The sequence below is a fragment of the Colias croceus genome, chromosome 29 (assembly GCF_905220415.1).
Source record: "Colias croceus chromosome 29, ilColCroc2.1".
Lineage (NCBI taxonomy): Eukaryota > Metazoa > Arthropoda > Insecta > Lepidoptera > Pieridae > Colias > Colias croceus.
In genome coordinates this window covers 352,614-379,848 of record NC_059565.1, presented here as the reverse complement: position 1 = coordinate 379,848, position 27,235 = coordinate 352,614, and the positions used below count along the sequence as shown (strand labels likewise).

The window sequence follows — 27,235 nt, the reverse complement described above, 5'->3', positions numbered from 1 at the left end:
ATAGTTACATTTACATTATTTATACTAATATGAGTCATAAGTATTTGTCATAATTATTTTTGGGTTGCTCAATATAACATTGCTCAATTTAATTGCTCAATTCAACATTACCAAATGTAAATTTCTTCTGATGAAGTAATATTTAAATTTATAGACATAGTTATGGAGATAAAAATGAAGGAATTACTAGAATAATTATAGATAAACATAAAAAAAACTCACCCAAAATATACATCATAGTGAAGCAGTTATCAAAGGCCAATCCCACCAAAAACCTGCACAAGGCAAAAGACCAAAAACTGTTCGTGAACGCCGTTCCCACACCTGCTGCGAATCCCATCATGTTCGTACCTGCGGACATACTGAAACTCAAATGCGTACTCAAACTCAAATGCGTACTCAAACTCAAATGCGTACTCAAACTCAAATGCGTACTCAAACTCAAATGCGTACTCAAACTCAAGTGCTTACTCAAACTCAAATGCGAACTCAAACTCAAAGTCGTACCTACTCAAATTTTAAATTTAATAAAAACAAAAAAAACAAACTCAAAATTCAAATTCGTACTCAAACTCATATGCCTATCTAAACTCAAATTCATACTAAAACTCGGTATGTCCAGGTTAAATAAAAAAAATACTGCATGGTTGTACTTCAAAACCTGCAGCAATGTAATATTTGTATTCTCTTTGCTGTATTTTTGTTTTTGATGCCAAATAAATGGAATTGAATTGCATACAATTGAATTGAATATTGAATAGCATAAAATTGAATTGCATAGAATTGAATTAAATTTGAATTCCTTACCAACCAAAGCCGGTATCCGACCATATTTATCAGCAATCCAACCAAACACAAGACCCCCTACGATGGCCCCACAAAAGAAGATGGCTTGAGCTGTAGCAGGTAGGTTGTCTTTATCGCACACCCAGTCTAACTGTAAAATATAAAAAAAATGTGTGTGTGTACTAGTGTACACACGTAAGAAGTGAAACTTCTTTATGGCCTTATTTTTCAAAAAAATAATTACCTATATGCAACTTTACAGAAATATGTCGAATCATGCGTGGTAGGGATAAGAAAAAGATGGCGCGTAACGAAAAAATGTTACACTTAATTTTTTTCCAGCCCGATAAAGAAGTTTCACTTCAAAAATGGTTTAAATAACAATAATAATATAAAATTATGAAATTATTGTATTGTCACCGATCCTTGATAAGTGTACAAAGGTCCGTTTAAAGTGGGTCAAAATCGAGTTTAGAGTTTACACATACAAACATACAGGTGAATCTAATGTTGTAAGCGTGTTAAAAATAACTAGGTAATATTTTGGAATTATAAGAATTTTACATAACTGGTTGTAAATTGTAATAATATTTTGAATATATTATGTGAATTTTGCCTGCTTTTCTGGGAGAGATAGCTTCTAGCGACTCGTCTCGCTTATAGCGACAAGACCGCGCTCTGCTCATTATTAGATACCCAAGGTTTTTTGTAATCGTGTTCATTAAAGTATTTTTTATTTATTTGTATTTCATTTCAATCGTCAGTCTATTTTCAAAAATAAGGTAATTAAAATATGAATGTAATAAAAAAGTTGAACGCATAAAAAATTGTAGTTAATTTTTTATAACCACTTTATAACAACCATAATTTTGATACACATAATACGTAGGTAGACGGTACTTTTTTTATTTTTTTGTGCTTGAGAACACAAAAAAACAGTAATTTGCACAAAAATAACAAAAAAAGTTGTTTAATTTGCACAAAAATATTTTTTTACATCGTCACTGTCATTAACCTTTGGAATTCATTAACCGAAGAAATAATACGAACTGAATTAATTTTTATTTCAAAGACACAAGAGAAATATATTTCTTTGTATATTTGTATATTTTGTAGAAGATGTTTATGAGTATAAAATGTAATTATATTGACATGATTTTAAAAGAGCAACTAAGTATGGAGTTTCTTGCCGGTTCTTCTCCGTAGATACTGCTTTCCGAATCGGTGGTAAAAATTAAAACTGTTATGAGTTAGGTATGACGATTCAAAAGTGCTTCGAGAAGAAATCTAATTGAATAAATAAATGTTTGACTTTAAGTATATGATATGTGTGTTTGTATATGTATTTACTTACATATTAAGATATAATATTTTAAATTAATTTAATATTTGGGTACTATTGATGTTTTGTATTGAACTCTATTACTGAGCTGTGCCCTTCGGTTTTACCCGCAGTGCTCCACTCCCTATGGTCTTAGCGAGAAGATATAAGCCTATATTCAAACAAACAAACAAACTCTTCAGCTTTATAATATTAGTATAGATTTAGCTAAATGGAAATACTATACTTTACACACGGACACATATTATTATATATACCTATTTTTCATTATATTATTATGTAGTTAAATAATTACAAATAAATCATAATAATATAATGGTCTATAGTTTATAATGTGCAACATATTGTAAATGAACGTTTCCATACCAACACTATTTTAATAATAATGGTTAAGCAACCTAGCGCGCGGTCAAGGTTTGGATGGGTGACCGCTTAATGATATTTCTACTACCACATTCGTTTTAAATCTTTTAAAATAGTTAAAAAAATATTGTTTTTATACTTAGTTCACTTAGTAAGTATATAATAAAAATAGGTTTATTTATTATTATAGATTGAAATATACAAGCAGAATATTATTATAAGACCTTCAAATAAATCGATCAATTTAACTTATGTATTACTTAATAATTGTACATAGTGCTTTGTCATTAATTACATACAGGCCTGTATTATTATTTAAGTAATAGATAACTGTATTTATATATTTATAATGTTTACAATATATTTTTGTTCAATGAGTAATGACGGACTGCTAATAGATCTGCTTGGTTAGTTTAATTACAAAAAAAGCCGATTACAATAAATAAAATAAAATAAAATAATAAAATTCTTTATTGACATAATTACACAGGTCTAAATAATGAATCCTTTGGCTCCCGAACTAGTTTTAAACTGTGTCTCAGGAGCCAGAGGCTTCTCCCAATATTGATCATAATATTATGTCTATAAACTAAACTAAAAGCTCTAAAATAACAAAATTAATAAAGAGGTAAGTTAAATTATTACGTAAGCGCATTTGTGTATCTAGATGAATGTGAGTGAGTGTGTGTGTGTGTGTGTGTGTCTGGGTGTGTGTAAGTGTGTGTGGGTGTTTGTGTGTGAGTGTGTGTGCATGTGTGTATGTGTGGGTGTAGTTGTGTATATATTATGTTGTAATTCATAAACATTTTTTGTTGATGTGATTTATTATATCTATATATATTTTTTATCCATACTATGTTGTTAAGAATTATAAAAGATCCCTTAAAATGATTTCAGTATCGTCGTAGTCAAACTTCTCAAGCCAAGTAAGTATTAAGTTTTTAATTCCATTATTGTTTACTTTTTTTAATTTTAGTTCTTTATTTATAATATTGTACAGGCGCGGCGCAACTACATTGTAGTGCTTTTGTGCGAATCGTGATTTCGTTTTTGGATACGGGCAACGATCCACACGCTTGGTACTTTCAGGTAGGTAAGGCACATCCTTTTTATGATAGCGTCTCAAGGTTTCAAATATGAAAAGCTTTCTTATACTTAAAACTCTGGCTTTTTTATAAACATCACTTGTGGGATGACTGAATGGTAGATGAAGGCAGACTTTAAGAATTGCTCTCTGGGCACGCTCAGCTGTTATAAGGAGCGATTTGGATGCATTGCCCCAAGCACATATACAATACCTTATTAAACATTCGCACAATGAAATTTAGCACACATGTAGGGGGTAACTTGGATTAACACATAGGATAGGTTTTATCCCGGAAATCCCACGGGAACGGGAACTATGCGGGTTTTTCTTTTAAAGCTTGTGTAACATAAAAATAAAAAAAAAACTTTGAAAACGCAGGCGAAGCCGCGGGCGGAAAGCTAGCGTTACATAAAAAAACTAACCTGCGAAGCGATAGTTTCATACGGCACATCGCTTCTATTATACTCCCATCTAGTACAGGGGACGATGGGCCATTCGTCGTCTGGTGTGGTCCGTCCCTGGGCCAGGGCCTGGGTCCAATTTGTTGTGTACATGTGACACCTGTCGTGGGGGTATGGGCCGTTCGATTTGGGGGGGATTGCTAGTTGTCGCCTGAAAGAGATTATTTAGTTTTCTCTTATTTTTGTAGGTTATTTTTTTATAACAGTTCATTTATAGTAACTCAGCCCCCGGAATCACAGACACAATAGAAAATCTATTGTGTCGTGGTCCGATCGGGCCGCTCGTGGCACAATGGGTTAAACGAACATAGAGCTAGAGCTGGAACAAGCATTATTGGTATTTTGGTGTAAACGAAAACTCATTTTCAGTGTTGTTCAGTATTAGAACATTGCATAGAATCTTTCCGAACACACTAAGAACAACGAAAGAATGTTCTACGCCTGTTTACACAACGAATTTGACATAGTGGGGAATGAGTATTCGCTTTAATCCAGAACGAATCCCATATTGTGATTACAAACAAATTATGAATTCCTTATTACACATTTTCTATATACAAATAACATTTTTACATAACTATTAGATATATAACCTTCTATAATTATATTATTTTTTATATAATAGATGTCATTAACTAACCAAGGTTTAATAATTCTCGAAGGTTCTTCCTAGATTAAAACGGATGCAATTTTGATTGATAAATCGGTTCAGTTATTACTAATTACTTTAAGATTATCTAGATACTAAAACCTTCCTCTTGAATCACTCTTTCTATTATAAAAACCACATCCAAATCCGTAGCGTAGTTTTACAGATTTAAGCATACAAAGGGACATAGGGACAGAGAATGCGACTTTGTTTTATACTATGTAGTGAAACTAGCATTCTCCCTTGGCATTGCCTAGGTTGTCTTAACACACAAATTGTATCCTAACACCATCCTCTTGAACAATAAACCCCATCAAAATCTGTTCAGTAATTTAAAAGATAAAGCATACATACACAGGCGGTGGAAAGTGACTACTTTTAAGTGATGCTAAAGTTGGTCTGTCTGACGTTTCATCGGGTAAATCAGGGCACAGATACATCAAACGAAAATAGAGCTCTAGCTCTAGCAAGAGCATTATTTCATGATCTTTTAATGTAAACGATAACTCGTATTCAGTGTTGTTTAGTATTACCTAGAACATTGTATGGAATCTTTTCCAGCGCACTAACGTTCGTTCGTTTGATTTAAATGCACCGTAAAGGGTTGCAATAGGTGACGACAGTTTTTGATCCTGTGAAACCTCGGGACATTACTAGTATAAATTCTATGTAAAAGCACGTACAAGCTTTCTATCCGACTTCTCTTGCATTTAAATTTATGAATCGACTCTATTCTACGATTTTAAATTACTAACTTCTAATTCAATTTTTATTTATGACTCCCTCATAGCACAATAACACGTATTTCACAAATTAGCTATCAAAAATATTGATCACCATTTTTGCTAAACCGAAAAAGATAAAACTCTACCCCATTGATAGGTGCACGCTATGAAAATATACAAAAGCGGAACTACGGGAATCGAACCCACGATCCGTGACAAGTGACCGTGGTCGTTTTGCACGAAAACATCGACCTTTGAATGGCCTTAAATATCTAATTTGTCACGAAGCTATTATTGAATTTTGTTTGTGTGTATGTTCGTAAGTATGTCTTAACAAAACCGGTCAGAACTGGAAAAAAATAATGATGCCAACCTAACCCAGGCTTTCAAATAAAAATGAAATATCAAAATCGGTTCACTCAGTGGAAATTTCTGAGGTAACATACACAAAAATACAGTCATATAAAATACATTTCAGAAAAATCATTGTCACCGATCCTTGTTAAGTGAACAAAGTTTGAATTAAATCTGTCCGTCTGAAAATCGAGTCTAAAGGAGTCGATTGCATACAAACATACAGGTGAAGCTAATAAAAACGTGTTAAAAGTTAAAACTGTTTTATAAATATGAATTTTTAAAGAATGGAAAATATTCGATCACGAAGCCGGATTCGAAGTTTCGAACCCGCGTTTTCCACCATATTATTTTCTAAAATATTTTCCTCTATATTATCTATACTAATATTATAAAGCTGAAGAGTTTGTTTGTTTGTTTGAACGCGCTAATCTCAGGAACTACTGGTCCAATTTGAAAAATTATTTCGGTATTAAATAGCCCAATATATATATAGGAAGGCTATAAGTATAAGCTATATAATTATAAATCATCACGCTAAGACCATCAGGAGTCGATCACTGCGGGTAAAACCACAGGGCACAGCTAGTAATACATATTATAAAACTGTAGAGTTTGTTTGTTTGAACGCGCTAATCTCGGGAACTACTGGTCCGATTTGAAAAATTATTTCGGTGTTAGATAGCCCATTTATCGAGGAAGGCTAGGCTATATAATTATCATCACGCTAAGACCAACAGGAGCGGAGTAATGCAACTTGCAAGTAAAACCGCGGGGCACAGCTAGTTTCTTGCATTTGAATGCCATAGAACCAAAATATAAAATTAATACTGTTTGCTATATAAACGACTAGGTTGTTTGTCTGATGGTCATTACCTTCTGGGTCAAGGATTCGACGCCCGGTGAACGCAAAATAATTGCGAGAATAACTGTTAGGTTTAAACCATAGTGTTTAAATCATGTTTGCTAAAACAGAATAGTTTAGTATTTTTATTAAACGCGATTGAAATAAAAATATCTCAATCTTTATGTTAATCCATACTTAATATTACGCGAAAGTAACTCTGTCTGTCTGTTATTTAATCACGCCTAAACTACTGAACCAATTTTCATGTTTGGTATGAAGATATTTTGGTACCCGAGAAAGGACATAGGCTACTTTTTATCCCGGGAAAATGACGTAATCCCGGAAATCCCACGGGAACGGGAACTATGCGGGTTTTTCTTTGACTGCGCGGGCGAAGCCGTTGGCAGAAACCTAATATATTTATATCGAAGAAAGATTTGTCAGTTTGTTTTAAGGATTTAACTCAAAATCTACTGACACTTTAAAAAAATGTTATCGCCTATCTTTATTTTTGAAAGACATAATAATATAAGTACTATGATAAAAGACGCTTCTCATTATAGCTTCACGTGTATGTTTGTATGTAACCTACTCCTTTCGACTCGATTTTGACCAACTTTAAACTGACAGATTTAATTCAAACTTTGTACACTTATCAAGGATCAGTGACTACAATAATTGCATGAGTTTATCTTATTAAATCCTTTTTTTTAATTCTTTTAAACTACATTATTTGTAAATAATTATCACAGATTATAATATGTATATTACATAAGTAGTCAGAGACAAGCTTATCTAATACTAGCTGTGCTCCGCGGTTTCACCCGCATTGCTCCGCTCCTGTTGGTCTTAGCGTGATGATATATAATATCAATCTGGCTTTCGAAAGCGCCGTAGTACCAGCACCGCTCTTCTAGATGTCGTGGACATTCTTTTAAATGCTCGTGATTCTGGCCATGCCTCAATTATTGCCCTGCTCGATTTTTCCAGAGCATTCGACTCTATCAACTTTTCTCTTCTTCTATCTAAGCTTGTTTTCTATGGATTTGATGAGAACTGTGTATCCTGGTTCAATTCTTACATTTATGACCGCTACCAACAAGTAGTTATCACTAAGTCCGATGGATCTCATGTTTCATCAGCGTTGTATCCGGTCACAAGAGGAGTTCCGCAGGGATCTATTTTAGGGCCTTTGCTATTCATCTTGTACTCAGCGGACATAGCAAACTGTTTAAAGAAGTGTAATTACCACCTATATGCCGATAACTTGCAATTATATCTCCCTATAAACCGTTCTTGTGTTCATGACTGCCTACAGAATATTAATGATGACCTTCAACGTGTCTCGGAATGGTCTACGCGGAATTCTCTGTGCCTTAATCCATGCAAATCAAAATTTCTAATAACTGGTACTAAAAAACAGATCTCTTACGTATCTATGTACAGTCCTTCCCTCTCAATCGACTCGTGTCCACTTGAGCAGGTCGCTGTTGCACGTAATTTGGGAGTCGTTTTCGATGGAGGCCTTAACTTCGAGAGACATGTCACAGAAATAGTGAGTAATTGTTTTTTCCGGCTTAAGACGATTTACAGAATTCGCGAGTTCCTCAGTGTCGATCTGCGTGTTCGACTCTGTGAGGCTGTCATTTTATCGAAGCTGAATTATTGTGTCGCCGTATATGGTCCTTGCCTCTTGGAACGATCTCAGCGACTCATTCAAAGGTTGCAGAATGCCTGCACTCGTTTCTGCTTAAATATACCTCATCGTAGCCACGTAACTCCTTTCATCAATTCTCTTAACCACCTGAGAATTAAGAACCGTCAAAATCTTTTCTTGGCTTGTATGATGTTTGACATTGTAAAAAATAAAACGCCCGAATACCTTTATGCTAAATTGTTGTGGCGAAGCCAAACAAGCAGAAATGAGGTCAGGGGTGTAACCAAGTTGTCAGTGCCGTCACACAAAACTGCAGCATTTCGTGGGAGCTTCAGATACGCTGCTACCAAATGCTGGAACAATATACCACCTCCTATTAAATGTCTGCAGACTAAATTTAGCTTCCGACGTGCATACAAAAAGTATCTCATGTCGCTTCAGCTTCTTCCCCCGTAAGCCACACTGTATCTTTCTTTGTATCCCTCTTATTATTCATTCCATATTGTACTTGTATACACATTATTATTTTATTTACTCTTCTGTCCTGATCTTCTTGTGTTTTTCTTGTGACCTGTTCTTCACACGTATGTATGTGTGTGTATGTATATACCAACTTTCTTTCATCCCTGCATTTTATCTTTGTAAATAATACTATATTAATTTATAATATTATATTATATCTATTTATATTGCCTATTAAATTATTTTTTTATTTACTTCTGGTTAGTTTTTTCTTTTTTTTTTTCCGTTTTTGGTTCCATCTGCCTTCTGGGTTCTGGCAGAATCAACAGCGTCGTGAGTCAGTCGACTCATGACATATGCTGAGCCAGGACCCTTTCACAGCCATAACACTTATTAGCAACCTATTTACTTATTTATTTATTATGTATAAAATTGTCATAAATTATGTGTTTCGTGTTTTTTATTTGTATTTTTTCTATGTTTAATTATTGTGATTGTCAGCTGTTGTAATAATGTGTTATTTTTGTGAATAAATGTTTGTCTATTGTCTATATATTATATAGCCTTCCTCGATAAATGGGCTATCTAACACCGAAAGAATTTTACAAATCGGACCCGCAGTTCCCGAGATTAGCGCGTTCAAACAAACAAACAAACAAACTCTTCAGCTTTTAATACATATAGATAAGCAGTCAGAGACAAGCTTATCTATTATATATTTTCAAAAATAAGAGCACGTTTAATTCGTAATAAAAACATGTTTAAATTCCTCAAGGCTTTTTCCAAGTGCTTTATTAAATCAAAGGAAATCCTGCTTATTGAAAAACATAATAAATTCATAATGAATTATTTAAGTGAAGTTTTTTATTTAAGTTTTTATAAACGAAACAATTAAATGTAATTACGATTGTTAACGAAATGCGAAATTTAGTGATGATGGATGGATGTTATTACTTTTTCCCGCAAAAACTACTAAACCGATTTGGGTGAAATTTTGTTTGGAGATAGTTGTTGTATAAGCTATGAATTACGATATGCTATATGACTCTTATAAAAAGGTACTTTGTGTAAAAACGTGTAAGTGTGTTTGTTGGTTACACTTTTTCTGCATAGATCTGAACGAAATTTTGAAAATAGAAAGAAGAATAAACAGTTTTTTGTAAAATGAACACATAAGTATTTGAAAGAGAAATTACCTATCTTTTTGTCCCTAACTATAATATCTTTTAACTGCTAAAATTCCTAAATCATGATTTAATAGGTATCTCAATCCATTATTTTTTACCCAAATTATAATTATTAACTTATAAGGCCCATTATCATAATTAAACTTACCTCTCTTCCACAGTGAGATTCGCCAACTCCGGTACCCAGCACCAATGCTGCTCAGGAACAATCGTCATAAATATTTGTGAAAAATATACGAATGCCACAAAAAACGCAAACGGTATCATCAGCAAAAATAATATCTTCTGGTATAATCCAAATTCGCCAATATATGGTAATAAATCGTCGAAATCTATCACTTTCTTTTCTTTTTCTTCTTTCTTTTTTTTATCTGTATCCGAACTGTCATTTGTGAACGCCTTATTGACATAACCTAGGTCTATATTTGACAGGTTGTCTATGGGCTCGTTTTGGCGGGAATCGTCTTCGCAACAAGAAGTTCGCTCTTGCGGCGCCATCTTTGTTTTGTTTATTTTTTAATTTTGTGATGTCCGGGGCATGCTCTGGTGCAACCTGTAATTAAGGAAAAATAATGTTATTTCTATTTCTAATATTATAAAGTTGAAGAGTTTGTTTTTTGGTTGGTTTGAACGCGCTAATCTCAGGAGCTACTGTTCCGATTTGAAAAATTCTTTCGGTGTTAGATAGCCCATTTATCGAGGAAGGCTATAGGCTATATTATATCATAATATGAGTCACGCGGGTGAAACCGCGAAGCGCAGCCAGTATTCAATAATAATGTAATTTTAGAGAAATGAAAATACAAAACAATACAATTCAGTGAATTATACCTAGGTACATCTTTTGGACAGGAATAAAAATAATACACAAAGTATATATAATTGAATATTTAACGACCATTTTTTACTCGTAGTACCTAATTACAATTTAAAAAATATTATTCTTTTGTCAGTAAAAAAATAACTTAGACACCTGTGAGATTATGCAAACCATAATAAAAAATAACAGAAATCATAACTATAACCACAGTATAAAAAATATATAAAAATGTAAATATTTCTACTGACAAAAAGTTCGGTACCTAGTTAAAATTTATCTCAAAAAGTACTCTATTTAATATTTATTTTAATAATTCCTTTACCATAAAGCTACTGAACAACGCGTACTTTTTATTTATTTATTTATTTATTTCTAATTATTAATTGTATGTAATGTACTTTTTATTTATAACTAGCTTTCCGCCCGCGGTTTCGCCCGCGTTTTCAAAGAAAACCCGCATAGTTCCCGTTCCCGTTCCCGTGGGATTTCCGGGATAAAACCTATCCTATGTCCTTTCTCGGGTATCAAAATATCTCTATACCAAATTTCATGCAAATTGGTTCAGTAGTTAAGGCGTGATTGAGTAACAGACAGACAGACAGACAGAGTTACTTTCGCATTTATAATATTAGTATGGATTATTAATTAACCTAAGGCGAATACAAACGAATATGAAATAAAGATTCCATACATTTTGATTAATAGTGAACTAATAGAGTTTAATACATATATGTAATAAATAATTTAAAAATAATTATCATAAATTTTCAACAAAACAGAGAAAATTTTATCAATATTGATTTACTATTTCCCAATATAAATAGACTTAAACACTTATATTAATTAAGTTTTCGACTTACTATAAATAAATAACAAATTACGAACCCACTTGAACAAGGCAGTTACAAATAACTAAAGTTGATTTAGGATTATACTTTTACGGAGACTGGATCTAGTTCAAACTAAATGTCAAGTGCTACCTAGACTAATCGACTATGACTACGATTACGACTACGACTAGATTACGACTACGATACGACTATGATTTCGTTGACCTATTAATCTTGTAAATCTATACTAATATTATAAAGCTGAAGAGTTTGTTTGTTTGAACGCGCTAATGTCAGGAACTACTCGTCCGATTTGAAAAATTCTTTCGATGCTAGATAGTTTATAGATAGCCCATTAATTATCGAGGAAGGCTACAGGCTATTTAACATCACGCTAAGGCGGAGCAAAGCAGGTAAAGCCGCGGGGCACACTTAGTGTAAAATTATTGGACTAGGTATGTTGCCTGAATAAATCAATAAGTTAATTATATTACGACTGATATTATAGATATGATCATGATTTATGACTATCAGAAAATAATGAGAACGATTAATATTAATTAGGTACCTACCTTTTAAAAAATTGTATTAGAATAATATTTTTGTTTCAAAATATTGTGTACCTACGTAAACTTGCATTCCCTATTTTACAATTTATTTTAAACTCGTTATAACTTTTTTAATAAGCATAAATAGGTGTTTACTCTTATCATTATTTACCTATTATCACAGACAAACAAACAAACAAATTCAAACTTGTATTTATTCAATTATACTTGTTATAAAAGCAGTTTTGAATCGTCATAACATATTTTAACATTTACCACATACATCAACTCATATAAATCTGTCTGTTTGTTTCAATTATTACACACATTTGTTAAATTATTACGTTAAATTTCATCTTCAGATTTTATTTACCTTTTCTTACCTGTATACCTACTTTTTGAATTTAACTGTATCTATATATAATATTATGTATATTTATGCGCTCAGTTAAATACACTTTTTGTTCATCAAATCGGGGATTTACTGATTACAATTACTTTGAGAGTAAAAAACATTGTATTGTTATATTCCTATACGAGATGAAGGTGGTAAAAAATATGAAAACCCAGTACTGATGACTTTTAAGATTAATTTATGATTGTCTGTGTATTTGCGGTTCGCAAAATATTAGATAGAGCCAGGCCAGGCTCTATACCAAGAAATTAATTAAACTATGATATTGTAAGTAGATACTAATAGCATAGATTGAATCATCATAAAAAAAAGATTAGGCAATATTTGTTTGTTTGTTCTACCAATAAGACGAAACTATAAGATCAATTTTGAACAAAAATTCACCAGTAAAAGTTTCAAATTAGTTCTATTTATTATTGTTTTTAACCGACTTCAAAAAAAAGGAGGAGGTTATCAATTCGGCCGGTATATTTTTTTTTTTTTTTTTTTATGTATGTACACCGATTACTCCGAGGTTTCTGAACCGATTTACGTGATTCTTTTTTTGTTCGATGCAGAATGGTGTCGAATTGGTCCCATAAAAATTTTATTCGGCTAGGCCCAGTAGTTTTTATTTTATGAGCATTTTTGTCTGTACTCGATGACTTAATTGGAATGTAGCAAGTAACTTTGATTCACTTCCCGGTAACCGATTGAGCTGAAATTTTGTATAAGTGTGTAAATTGGATAGCGATGAAACATTATCATGACATAGAGCTGATTTGATGATGGAATCGGAAGGTGGCCATAGGAACTCAGTAATATATTGACTCAACTTTATCGAGTTTGGGCTCGTTTGATTCGTGTTGAAAATTACACTAAAAAGTATTAAATAAAATTAACTGCGTTAAAAACAACCGACTTCAAAAACGGAAAAGTAAAAAATAAAAAAGATTTGATATTATTAATTACTACATATTATTTAGATGTGCTATTTATTAAATAGGTTTGAAGTCGGTGCCAAACACTAAGCACTTAGTATTAAGCCCGTGCACCGACATCAAACCTATTTAATAAATAGCACATCTAAATAATATGTAGTAAGGTAAACGCAGGTATTAACGACCCCTCTAAGGCAATTTCAAAATCAACCATATTTTTTAAGTATACTGGTTCTTCTAAAGATTTATAATTTCATTTTATATGCTAGTGTTATGTATAAAAAATGTATTTATTGAAGCAAATACATTCTAATAAAGGATTATCTTGTAAAAAATAATTTACAATGTGACTTAGTCGATTGTTGCTATTACCGACCCATAAAAACGGCTGTGAAGCTATTAACGATTTTTATGCAGCTATTCCCGATCGTATGTGAGAGGAAGCCTTTTTCCAGCGGAATGTATAGAAGCTAGTGATGATGATGATTACCGATCTTAATAAAATGAAATAAAAATGCAAATATATTCGTATTTTTTAATTGTAGTTATTTTTAATAAAACAAATGAGTACTTTTTAGTAATGAACTAAATTATAAACTTTTAAATTAATCAACATAATACTATTAATATATGTACATATATTAAATTAAGGATTTCAAACTCTAGGATATTTCGGTATGCTATTTGATTGATTGCTTCGGCGAGTTGTGTTTTACTGAATACTTTTCGCCGCTTTCGTGGCTCCATATTTCTGGAAAAAATATACCTAATTATATGTTTTATGTTAATTTAACCTAAAAACCTAAAAATATAATTTTTTTAAATTTTTTAAATTTAACCTAAAAATATAATTTTTAATAGGCACCTATTATGTCATAAAAGTAATAAAAATATATTTGCACGCTCAATTACGAGCAGAATGTTTAAGGATCAATATTATCTGTATATACAAAAAAAAACATCTTTATTCTACATTCTGCAAATAAAGCAATTTGAATTTGAATTTGTAGATGAGAAACTAAACAATCTATATTCGATCGGTAATAGCTTCCTATAGTTGCTATTGCCGACCCACATGGGTCGGTATTAAAGTATGTAAGTATAAACCTAAATTGTATTACCGACCCATAAAAAAATGGTTATTTTAATTCATTTGATCATCAGACTATAAAATAGATTATAATTTATTAATGTCATACAAAATATGAACAAATGCATATTGTTTAAACAAAAAAAAAAACAATGATTTACTTCTGTAACTATTCGATAGGGATCCTCGAAAATATCATAACTTTGTATAAATTGACAACGCTAAAAGACACAACACTAGACAAAAAAGTTTAGTCGCTAATAGATTTTTATGAAGACTCATAGCTTAGATTTAAACTGGTCCATAAAACCACTTGTGTTAGTGTGATATAATAACATAAAAGAAAATAAAACAAAAAGTTACGTTGCTGCCATTGCCGACTTACGGGTCGTTGATACCTGCCGCGGCTTAAACTGGTGAAGCTAACACCGTCCCATTTTAATTTTAAGTTTTATCGTTTCAAATTACTTTTTATTAATAAAATGTTGTAAGAAATGAAAAGTTGACACTTAAATGCATTGACATTTAGTAATATAAATTAAAGTATAGATGTCATTTGTTTGTAAATGTCTTAAAAAGATACTCACAGTACTTACCCGAAGGAACAACGGAACAGTACGACACGTCCTGCTTCCACGCTACCCCGCAGCAACTTACGCATTTTAACTCTTTTTTGCTCAGTTACTCACTCTAACGTTAAAGTATACGATGCTCAAGTAATACATTCGTGTATAACTTTGCCTACCTATAGCTAGAATAGTTCTGGAAACGTTTAAATTTCGAATTACTTTTATAGGTCGGTAATACCTTCAGATTTTCGATGGGTCGTTGATAGCTGCGTTTACCCTAATTAATAATATCAAATCTTTTTTATTTTTTACTTTTCCGTTTTTGAAGTCGGTTGTTTTTAACGCAGTTAATTTTATTTTTTTCTATTTATCTGAGGTCATTTTAACTACGAAAAACTTTAGAATGATTGTTTTTTCTATGATCACAGTATTACAATATTATTTTATGTTTTGGACAGTTTAAGTTTCGGAAACGATCAATAAATGAAAAAAATAGCTCTATTTTTTTAATTAGAATGTCTTTATTTCATCGCTTCATTTTCTTTTAAGTAAGTTAGTTTTAGAGTTCGAGTTTAAGAGTTTTAAATAAATAGTACCACAAAATATTATTACGCAAGCAAAATCAGAAGGTACAACTAGTCTTCATTTACCAGGAAAATACATATATGTATATGTATTATACATACTTACTTGCGTAAACGGCAAACTTTAACATTCTCTAGGCATTTATAGCAAGGCTCTTGATGGTAGATTAGACATTCTTGCAATACTAGCTTGATCCGTGGTTTTGCGTACATAGTATAAAACAAAGTCGCTTTCTCTGTCATTATATTCCTATGTATGCTTAAATCTTTAAAAACAAAAAGGGTTGTGATTAGCTGTGTCCCACGGATTTACTCACATTGCTCCGCTCCTGTTGGTCTTAGCGTGATGATACATAGCCTATAGCCTTCCTCAATAATTGGACTACATATTTAATAATTTTTACAAACAAACAAACGAACTCTTTAGTTTTATAATATTAGTATAGATTAAATCTATCTGTCTGTTGTGTTTTTCACATACTTGGCTAAACTATAACACCTATTTTGATTAAATTTGGACAATAAATAGTTGAATACCCAGTGTCAAACATTATAGGCTAAATATTTTATAACTTTTTTTTAATTACATATTACTGTAAAATTTCATCCAAATCCGTCAAGCAGTTTTAACGTGACAGAGTAACATACATACGCCAAAAATAATCAATAAAAGAAATTACTTTCCTTTAAAAGAAACAAACAATTAATATTCCAATTAACTTAATATTGTAATTGATCTGCTAAGTTATCGCTAAGTTACTATAAAATTAATTAGCATACTTGAATAATCTAACTTGATTATTCAGTTTCGACCCTGGCATTGTAACCATACTTCCGATTGAATTAATTCCAAGGTATTAATTATTAATTAATAATCTATACTAATATTATAAAGCTGAAGAGTTTGTTTGTTTGTTTGTTCGTCGCGCTAATCTCGAGAACTACTGGTCCGATTTCAAAAATTCTTTCGGTGTTAGATAGCTCATTTATCGAGGAAGGCTATTATAGGCTATATATCATCACGCTACGACCAACGGGATGGGAACCACGGGGGTGAAACCGCGCGGAGCAGCTAGTCTATAATATACAGCTGACGAGTTTGTTTGTTTGAACGCGCTAATGTAAGGAACTACGGGTCCGAATTTAAATTATTTCACTGTTAGATACTTATCTAGGTAGTCCAGGCTATATCTATACTAATATTATATAGCTGAATAGTTTGTTTGCTTGAACACGCTAATCTCAGGAACTATACTGGTCCGATTTGAAACATGATTTCACTGTTAGATAGTCGATTTATCGAGGAAGGCTATAGGCTATATATCATCACGCTAAGACCAACAGGAGTGGAACAATGCGGGTAAAACCACAAGGCGCAGCTAGTTAGTAATGAATTAATTTTTTTTTGAATAAATTAAAATTATTTTGTGCAGTGGTTACAGATATCAGATCGTGCCGTGTGTGAAAATTGTCCTGAAATATTTATTTATTATTTATTAAAATTAATTATCAAAGATGTTTTTTTGACAAATGTAGGGCCTCAAAAGGCAAAAAGCAGGGCCTAAGAGCTCGATATGTACCTTAAATGCCATAATTTCTAAATGGCCCTATTAGATTCCTTAAAAACCTTGTTCAAAGCACTTAAATACAGAATTTGAAGTATTAATGCCGTATGTATAAGCCAAAACTCCTTTCTACATATATAACCATGTGCAAGTGATTTTATATCTTATTCCATTGAGATAGAGTTTATTTTTATATGGTTGATTTAGTACAGACTCGTGGCAATGACCTGAATCTTTTTACTATGTAATTGTTACTTGAGTATTTATAATTCTTTACATGACACTTGTGTCTATATAGATTTAGTGCCCTAGGTTTTAGGTTTAATTCTAAAATAATTTACAAGTAAATTAAATTTACTTAGAATTTTTACAATTGTTAAAGTTGAAATAGTTTAAAATCTACGATATTTTTGCAATAAAAATATTGATAAACTTTAAACTGGAAATAATATTTTTTTAATTGTAGAGAAAGAAGCTTTGTCACCCTGTTTCGGCCGCTAAAACTAAATGTTTTCATCCCCTATTTATAACTCTGGGAAAATGAACAGATAGTAGCTTATTTTTTACGCACTTTAGCCATTTAAGCATTACAGTCAGACAGACTTTTATTCACAATAATCGATAATGAAAGTAAAATCTCAATTTAGAACACTTAAGAAATAGCTGTTACATACAATCATTTATTGTTATATAAGACAGTTAAATTTAAAAGGTAATTCATTGTACGTTAGTTACCTTGACCTTGTACCATTCATAAGTTACCTACCGTACTGTTTAGTTTATTCTATAGCAAAGCTATGTTTTTTTCTTGTTTGATATCGAAGTATATTAATAAATATGCAGCAACCGATTTATTTGCCACTACCCTAATAAATAAATAAATATTTCAGGACAATTTTCACACACAGCACGATCTGATCCCATACTAAGCTTTCGCTTGTGTTATGGAAACCAGATGGCTGATAAACAACTACTGGTCCGATTTGAAAAATTCTTTCGGTGTTAGATAGCCCATTTATCGAGGAAGGCTATAGGCAGAGAAAGAAGTTTCACTAGCTTTGGACCGCTGTTTTAGCCGAGCTTATCTATATACTAATATTACAAAGCTAAAGAGTTTGTTTGTTTAATCGCGCCAATGTCAAGAACTACTGGTCCGATTTGAAAAATTCTTTCGGTGTTAGATAGCCCGTTTATCGAGAAATACTATAGGCTATATATCATTACGCTAAGACCAACAGGAGCGGAGCCACTCGGGTAAAACCGCGGAGCGCAGCTAGTTTTTAGTAAAGCTCTGTGTTGCTTTGAACTAGGTACGTAACTTTGTGAGAGCTTTTAAAATATCTACGCAAGGTTTTAAAATAACCAACAAATATTCTTATTTCTTTGTTTAAAGTAATGACGTTATATCAATCATTGGATAATTTAATGTAATTATATTGCACAACTTTATATATATAAACGCGGAAGAGCTTAAAGCTTTTAAATATATAAAAAGTGTCTGTATGTCTGTTTGTCCTTGATATACAAATTTAAAATACATTAAGTTCTAAAGTATAGGACTTGTAGATGTTAGTAGGCATCCGCTATGAAAGGATTTCGATCAATTCTATCCCCAAGGGGATAAAAGGGTATATACGAAAGTTTGTACCATGAAAATTTATCTTTTCCACGCAGGTGAAGCTGCGGGCAACAGCTAGTGAACTATAAAATAGTATAATCAATATCTAAACTAATATTCTAAATACGGAAGGGTGTTTGTTTGTCCTTCCGTCACTGTGTAACGGATGAATGATTGACGTGACTAATAAAAAGATCTGACAGTTACATAGAGTAATTTTTTATTTGAATACCACGAGCGAAGCCGTTTGTTGTAGGTATAATATGTATTTCCTTTTTAACCAACTTCAAAAAAATATGTATTTTTCATGTTTATTCGTTGAATTTGATAAGACGTTGAAATCTATAAATTATTAGCTTTCAGCTCGCTCTCGCCCGCTTTGTCTAAAACCTAATAAATTATATACAAATACCTTCCTCTTTAATCACTCTAAAAAACCCGTATCATTTTGATAGTTGCGTAGTTTTAAAGATTTTAGCGTCAATAGGGATATAGAGACAGAGATTGCGCCTTTTTATACTAGGTAATATGTAGTGATATTAATTTTATAATAATACTAGCTTTCCGCCCGCGGCTTCGCCCGCGTTTTCAAAGAAAAGCCCGTTCCCGTAGGATTTCCGGGATAAAAACTATCCTATGTCCTTTCTCGGGTTTCAAAATATCTCTATACCAAATTTCATGCAAATTGGTTCAGTAGTTATGGCGTGATTGAGTAACAGACAGACAGACATACAGAGTTACTTTCGCATTTATAATATTAGTATTAATAATATGTATCTACAATCTCATTAATTTCTTAAAAATGATTTTTACGACTTATTTGCCTTTTAGTAGTTCACTAGTATTTTGGTGACAGACACACAAACTTTTCTACTTCATGATTAGGATCATATCTTTCGATTTTATTGTTGTAATACATAGTAGGAAATCATATCATCAATGATGTAATAAAAAACCTTCATAACAATCAATAACGATTATTAAATAATTGAATAATAATACATAATATACAGGAAATTATTGATCAATGGATTTACCAATAGTATTATAATAAATAATACAGCATAACGCTTTGTTCGATAAATGAATCTACAAGTGAAAATAATTATTCAAATCGGATCCGTGGTTCCTGAGATAAGCGTGTTCAAACAAATAAACTTTTCAGCTTTATAATATTACTATATGAATAAATAGTAACAGTAGGGTATACTTTGATTATTGTAAATTAAAAAGAATGAAAATGTTTTCTTGTGGAAAAATTAAACTCGTAGGTAATTAGCTAAAGCACTTACCGAAAATAAATAATATAATGCCATTTTAATTTCTTATTTTGATTATTTCTTAACAATTGTTTTTAAGTAAATTACAAAACAGCAATTTAATTTTAAATACCTAACTTTAAAAAGAAGACAATGTTCTCAATTCGAAATGCATTTTTTTTTTATTAAGTTGGTGCTACACGGTCATTTTAATAATACAGTGAAACGTTCTAAATAAAATAGGAAATGGTCATTAAAATTATCATCTAAGCGTCCTTTAAAATAATATACTTATGCACAAAAACAGATAACTTAAAAAATATAAATCATTTAATTTAGTTATAACATTCAATGTCGAATCCAAATCTTAGTTATTTTGTAAGCAATATCACGGTCAAATAGTTTTTTTATCTATATTTTTATTTAAAACAATTGCAAAGAATCTAAATTTCAATCTTTTATTATCTAATCTTAATTTCTGTCTCAACCGCCTTAATTAAATAAAGAAAGCAAATTAAAAACTGCAATTCCAAAAATATCAAATTATTTTTTCAAAACTTTTACATTTCAGCCACAGCCCACACACCCTAAATTAAAAAATAAAAACGTCAAAATGTCAAACGTACCAAATGGTTTTTTTTTAATTCCCGTATTGCACAGATCACGAATTCACAGACACAAGTAACTATACGCGCGTAAATTTACTTGATTTTGGCGGCAAACGCGTGCGCGCCTACCAACCGACTGAGTAACTATGAAAAATGTTCTGCTTAAATAATATTCCATTCAATGAAACAGTATGTAAATAAAAACATTTTTAATTTTAAAGGCTACGCATAAATGGTTTGCGATTTGTTAATTAATAATTTGTCAAATGTAACAAAAATATTGATTGATAAATTTAAAAATTATTGAGGCGCGCGAAACGTTCTTAAATTTCAGCAAAAAAAAATCATTACGATGCGATACATTCAAATTAAGAATGTGTTAAAAAATAATATAAAGTATTATGAAGTGTTTGAAAGATACAGAAAAAAAAATGTTGTTTGTGTGATGTGTGTTTTCTTCGTGTTTATCTGAACTTATGTTTGAAACTTTGGGAAGAAAGTTGGGAGTTTTCTGACAGGTAAATCAATAAAATTTATATTTTGTATTTCATAAAGTTTATTTTTTCACCCGGGGCAAATATTCGTGTGATGAACATAGATGTTTGCTCTGTGTCTGAGTGTTCATCACTACATACTTAGTATAAAACAAATTCGCTTTCTCTGTCCCTATTTCCCTATGTCCCTTTGTATGCTTAAATCTTTAAAACTACGTAACGGATATTGATGCGGTTTTTTTTAATAGATAGAGTGATTCAAGAGGAAGGTTTTAGTATAAAATTTATTAGGTTTTAGACAAAGCGGGTGAAGCCGCGGGCGGTAAGCTAGTTATCTATATAAGTATTTATTTAAAATTATATATATGTATGTTTATCAGCCATCTGGTTTCCATAACACAAGCGAAAGCTTAGTATGGGATCAGATTGTGCCGTGTGTGAAAACTGTCCTGAAATATTTATTTATTACTTACCTATTTTTACCTGAAGTTTAGGTAACGATACTATACGCTACTCTAATAAGGGCTGATTTTTCAATCCTTGGTTAATACTTACGAATACTTGGTTAATAGTCGAATAACGTACCTACTAAACTGCCATTTCAAAAATGTATTCTTTGGCTGTATTTGACAGTTTACGGGTGACATATTAATATTATCGTGTAATACTTTATTGGGCGGATAAGTTTTAACTATGGATTGAAAAATCGGCCCTAAAAGTAGGGTCATTGCGCTGGTTTTCGTCCAATTATAGGAGTTGCCAACTTTGTGATACGAAATAAATATTTTGGAGCACCCTTCCTTAAACATATAAATTTTTTTTTAAGTCCTTATATAGTCTTCTTTAAGATAATATTAAGGGAAAATAAATCATTTTGATGTATCTTTTTATTTAAATTATTTTCTGCAAAAGTAGGGTAAATGCTAGTTTTCGTCCAAAAAAACTGGTTTTCGTCCTAGTGTAAGCTAGTTTTCGACCACCGTGTAGAAAAAGGAGGGTAGGTCAACTATTAAGTTAAAAATCAATTACAGGTAAATATATACGTTTATTTAATTAACATTACAATTTCTCACTACCTTACAGGTTTAGTTTTACTTGTGGTTTTACTAATAATAATCAATATAACTAGTCAACACTGAGATCTATGTAGCACTTGGCAGTCCTTATAGGCGTTAGTGATGACTGTATAATCATTCGTAATAAAGAAAGGAATGCGTTCCTTACAATGTAAATGAAACAAGTAATAATTACAGGACTAAGAAATAACATCAAAAAACAGAAATATTCATTCTAACAACAAAAATTTTCATTCTAATACTTTGTTTATCAAATGAAACGTACTATAAACACACAGCCATAATAATAAGTTTTAGCTACAGAATCTTCAGTGTACGCAGCGTCTTTTTTTTCTAGATTTCTTAGACTCCTTCGAGGCCATCTAAAAACAATAAGATCTTTCTGAGGATACGTTGAGTAAGTATAATAAAAAAATACTGCATTGGCAAAACAGACCTAGAATAAAAGATGATATTCAAGTGAATGATAATCAAGAAAAATACAGTGTATTATGTCAGACCTACCCCCATTTATGCTACGAATAATTGACTCTACTTCACATAAGGAGAATGATACATGACTGAATGAATGACAATATTAGGTACCTACAACACTCTGGCCCTCACCAATTATTTATAAGGAAGATACTGAATAGAAAACTTTTCAATACGTAAAAATAGACGAAAAGTAATGCAAAAGAATGGCTATATTTAATTTTTGGATACTCCAATACTCATTCATGGACGAAAACTAAAACATTTAAAGCTAAATTTAGTTTTCGTCCACTTCTTTAAATATTTTTTTATTTTGGCAGCACTGACATAGCAGTGGACGGAAACCAAAAAAACTAAACTAATAGCAATAAAGATCACTTCGGGAGAAACTATTCAGTATTTTAAAGGTCCGATAAAGTAAAATGACCCTAACAAATATTCACGTAGCTGTTTGAGTTTCCGTCCACTTGGACGAAAACCAAATATTTTGAGAATTTGGTAACCTAGTATCCGTCCACTTAATATTTCGAAGAGTATTATAAAAATGTATGATAAACACTTATATTTGCGTTTATTATGCTTATAAATAAACATACGTACCAAAAACATTACGTAAACTAGCTAAAACAGTGATTTACCTTACCATGAACTTTTCTCGCCGGCAAATTTTTCTCTCGCGCGATGACATCTGCAAGGCACGTATGCGAAGCGGCCACATTTACGTTAATTTTTTGAACTCTCTTCTGGTCAAATCAAATTTTAATGTTGATAGTACTGTTGCTTAAACATTATGGACCGTAAAAAGTGCAAACTTGCGCGGGGAGGTAGGTTTGTATTCAAGTTTTACGCACATGATTGTAGCAGGTCAGTCAAATGGACGAAAACAGAAGCTGGACGGCAAACCAGTGCAATTACCCTATAATTTTTAATTCATTGACTACATATTCTTTATTTGTTGATACATTCCATGCATTTTATAATACATAATATATTCGTTAATTATATTTTTTATCAAAATGGATGTAATTTTTTTACTGATTGCCAAATATGGTGAGGGCATTCAACCAAAGGACAAGGTTCATTCCGGCGCATGCCATTCTTTTGATAGTTTTTGATATAATAAAATGAAATAAATAAATAAAAACTATAAACTAAATAGGTTTCTTCTCACACGTTTTTTTATTATTTGTCACTAGCTGTGCTCTGCGGTTTTACCCGTATTGCTCCGCTCCTATTGGTCTTAGCGTGATGATGTATATATAGCCTACTAGCTTACCGCCCGCGGCTTCACCCGCTTTGTCTAAAACCTAATAAATTATATACTAAAACCTTCCTCTTGAATCACTCTATCTATTAAAAACTGCATCAAAATCCGTTGCGTAGTTTTAAAGATTTAAGCATACAAAGGGACATAGGGACAGAGAAAGCGACTTTGTTTTATACTATGTACCTAGTGATATGAGTTTAGCCTGGATATACATTATACATACAGACTAACAGACAAAAATTAAAAAAAACTTATACAGTTTTGGTTTCGATATCAATTATAGATCACGCCCCAATAATTAAGCGCCCCAAGCATTATTTTGATAAAATATTCAATGTCACTTTCCTACGATTTTATTTTAAGTAAACGCATAATTGCCAAGTTTCACGGTGATCAAATCTATACTAATATTATAAAACTGAAGAGTTTGTTTGTTTGTTTGATCTCAGGAACTACTGGTCCGATTTGAAAAATTATTTCGGTGTTAGATAGCCCATTCATCGAGGAAGGCTGTATTATATTATCATCACGCTAAGACCAATAGGAGTAGTAGTAGCTAGTAATAATAATAAGTGTGTGAAATTAAGCTTCTGAAATGTATTTTTGCACGCCTCATAAGCGAAGCGTTGAGGTGGGTACTACTGTCACTTCGCGCAAAACATCTGATTTTTCAAACTTAAAATGTCTTTATGTATCATACATTGCACTTGTAAGATAATACATACACACACATATTAAGAAAAAACACTATTTTTAACATTCATGATATTTTTGATGTCAGTTTTGTTATTTAAACTAGTTAAAAAACAGTTTAAAAAAGTTCTGTCTTGGACGTCCGTGTGTCTGTATGTGCGGAGGATTTTCTTGTTAACACGATAGCGACCGAAATACTTTACTAATCGAGTCTTTTTTTTTCTCTTACGCTTGAGTATGCTCAGGAATAGAACCCTTTCATTTTTCAGGGTCTGATTCGATGTGGTTTAATTGTTATTAAATAAACAAAAAAAAATATATCGACTGTTCTCCATAATTTTGGTATAGTTATTTATATATTATATTCTTTATTTTATTTTATTTTTTTTATATTTATAGTGTACTCAAAATTCACCATTATAAACTCGATTCTTTATACTATAAGCCAAGGTTTAAAAAATAAGTTGGTAGTCAGTCCCTTAAACCTGCGCAGTTTCACATCTAGGTGGGGCCACAAGAAAAATAGCTCTATTATTACGGTACCGCTTTCTTTACTTTTCCAACTGTTTTATTTTATTTCTTTTTTATATTTATAGTGTACTCTTTATAAATAATCAATTTTATTGTAAAGGATGAGATTATGAGGCGTGCACTTTTGGATTTTCCAAACTATTTATTGATTATAGTTACATAAATTCTAGATAAAGATCTATAAAAAAAGCAAAATATCTAACAGCATGTGCAATGTGCATAATATCTTTAACTAGGCTGCGCTCCGCGGTTTCACCCGCGTGGCTCTGCTCCTGTTGGTCTTAGCGAGATGATTATATTATAGCCTTATTCGATGAATGGGCTATCTAACACAGAAATATTTTTTAAAATCGGACCAGCACTTCTTGAGATAGCGTGTTCAAACAAATAAACAAACAAACTCTTCAGCTTTATAATAATAGTATATTTACACTTTTTGGTGAGTCATAATCTCACGAAAAGATTTTTTTATCTTACCTACATAAGTACATAATTATATAAACGTCATTTAAATAATATCAGTTATAATTACGACAGAGTAGACAATCTTTTGTACGGTACCTAACTAGCTTTTCACCCGCAGCTTCGCCCGCGTAGTTAAAGGAAAATCTGCAAAGTTCTCGTTCTTGTGAGATTTTTGGGATAAAAACTATCCTTTATGTTAATGCACGTTACACTCTATGTGTGTGCTAAATTTCATGAAAATCGCTTCAGTAGTTTTTGCGTGAAGGAGTAACAAATAAACACATAAACTTTCGCATTTATAATATTAGTAGGATAAAAAAAAATATATAACTATATATTTTACTTGCCAGTTGTCCAATTTGACTTACATATAAACTTTTTACTATGTCTTGGCTCAATCGAGGGCATTACATTGAGCGGTCACCCATCCAAAACCTGACCGCACCTCATGTTGCTTAACCTGCATACCATGGTTTAATAGAAATCATTTTTCGAAATAGGTAATATAATTAAAAATGTCGTTTCAAGGGCGGTATACATACGGATGTTATTATATTTCATTCATATATAAAACTTAACAGAACGACCGTTCACATTTTGTCGTGACGATATTTTGTCGTAGCCCTTAATTAAACAGAGCGACTATAGTAGATAACTTTTAATAAGTAACTTTTTGTATATTAATGATAAATCACTTGACATTTAATATGTATAATAACTATTGACTTATTGATGTGTATTTTTTTTATTATTAATGAATTTGATAATTTAATAATAATATTGAAATTTAGGATAAGGGCGTAGGGATGTGACGACCCCATCGCCCACGGTTGGAATATCTATTGTCTACGTGACAATAGATATTCCACCCGTGCAATCAGTCAACCCGCAGGACACCTTGTGGCGGGGTGTCGGGGAGTAGCGACCCCGCGGGAACCGAGTGCTCCCGGGGGAGGCCCCTGTCTTCATCTCCGGCTTGCCTTCACCGGCCGGTCAGAGTGAAGCCTGACGAGGACAGGACCCCACCTCTGGCTTGCCTTAACCGGCCGGCCAGAGTGGAGTCGCGAGAGCTTTTAGCTCGAAGGGTGGATGCGAAGCTTAAGTGGCGAGTGGGCACGTGATGCTGGACCCTCAGGGAGCGCGTGATCGTAATTTAAAGTCCAGGGACGCCTCTCCACCCTTAGCTGCTCACAATATGTTGCCCCCTTGTCGCACTATTGCAGCGACTTATTTCGGGGGCCCATACAGTGAGAGGGCGAGTCACCACCTGCCAACATATTTTTACTTTCTTTTAGTAGAAAGGCAGGTGCCATAGTTTCCCATAGTCCCCAATACCAGTCCACTTAGCATCCCAATCCATAGCCCGGTTTATTTTGCATCCATTTCTCACAATAGTCCTACATCGGCCGCGGACTGCCTAGGGCTGTATCTTTATAGTGCAGTCATGGGCAGGCTGCGGCTGGTGTCCCACAACACATTAAAATTATTT

General features: G+C 32.2%; 1 protein-coding gene and 1 long non-coding RNA gene across 2 annotated transcripts in view; both read right to left on the bottom strand.

Moving 5' to 3' along the window:
* Nucleotides 1-20,877, bottom strand: part of LOC123704480 (organic cation transporter protein-like) — a 28,284-nt gene extending 7,407 nt beyond the window's left edge. The window contains exons 1-5 of the mRNA XM_045652874.1: nucleotides 20,765-20,877; nucleotides 10,069-10,473; nucleotides 4,001-4,190; nucleotides 808-937; nucleotides 223-351 (exon numbers count right to left, since the gene is read on the bottom strand). Of these exons, the coding sequence (XP_045508830.1) occupies nucleotides 223-351; nucleotides 808-937; nucleotides 4,001-4,190; nucleotides 10,069-10,418 (799 nt within the window). The 5' untranslated portion in view covers nucleotides 10,419-10,473; nucleotides 20,765-20,877. The remainder of the gene's footprint in view (nucleotides 1-222; nucleotides 352-807; nucleotides 938-4,000; nucleotides 4,191-10,068; nucleotides 10,474-20,764) is intronic.
* Nucleotides 20,878-22,265: 1,388 nt separating this feature from the next.
* Nucleotides 22,266-23,533, bottom strand: LOC123704379. Its single transcript, XR_006753119.1, has 2 exons — nucleotides 23,434-23,533; nucleotides 22,266-22,678 (listed from the first exon to the last, which is right to left on the bottom strand). It is a non-coding gene; the product is annotated as an uncharacterized LOC123704379 (long non-coding RNA).
* Between the last annotated feature and the right edge of the window lie 3,702 nt (nucleotides 23,534-27,235).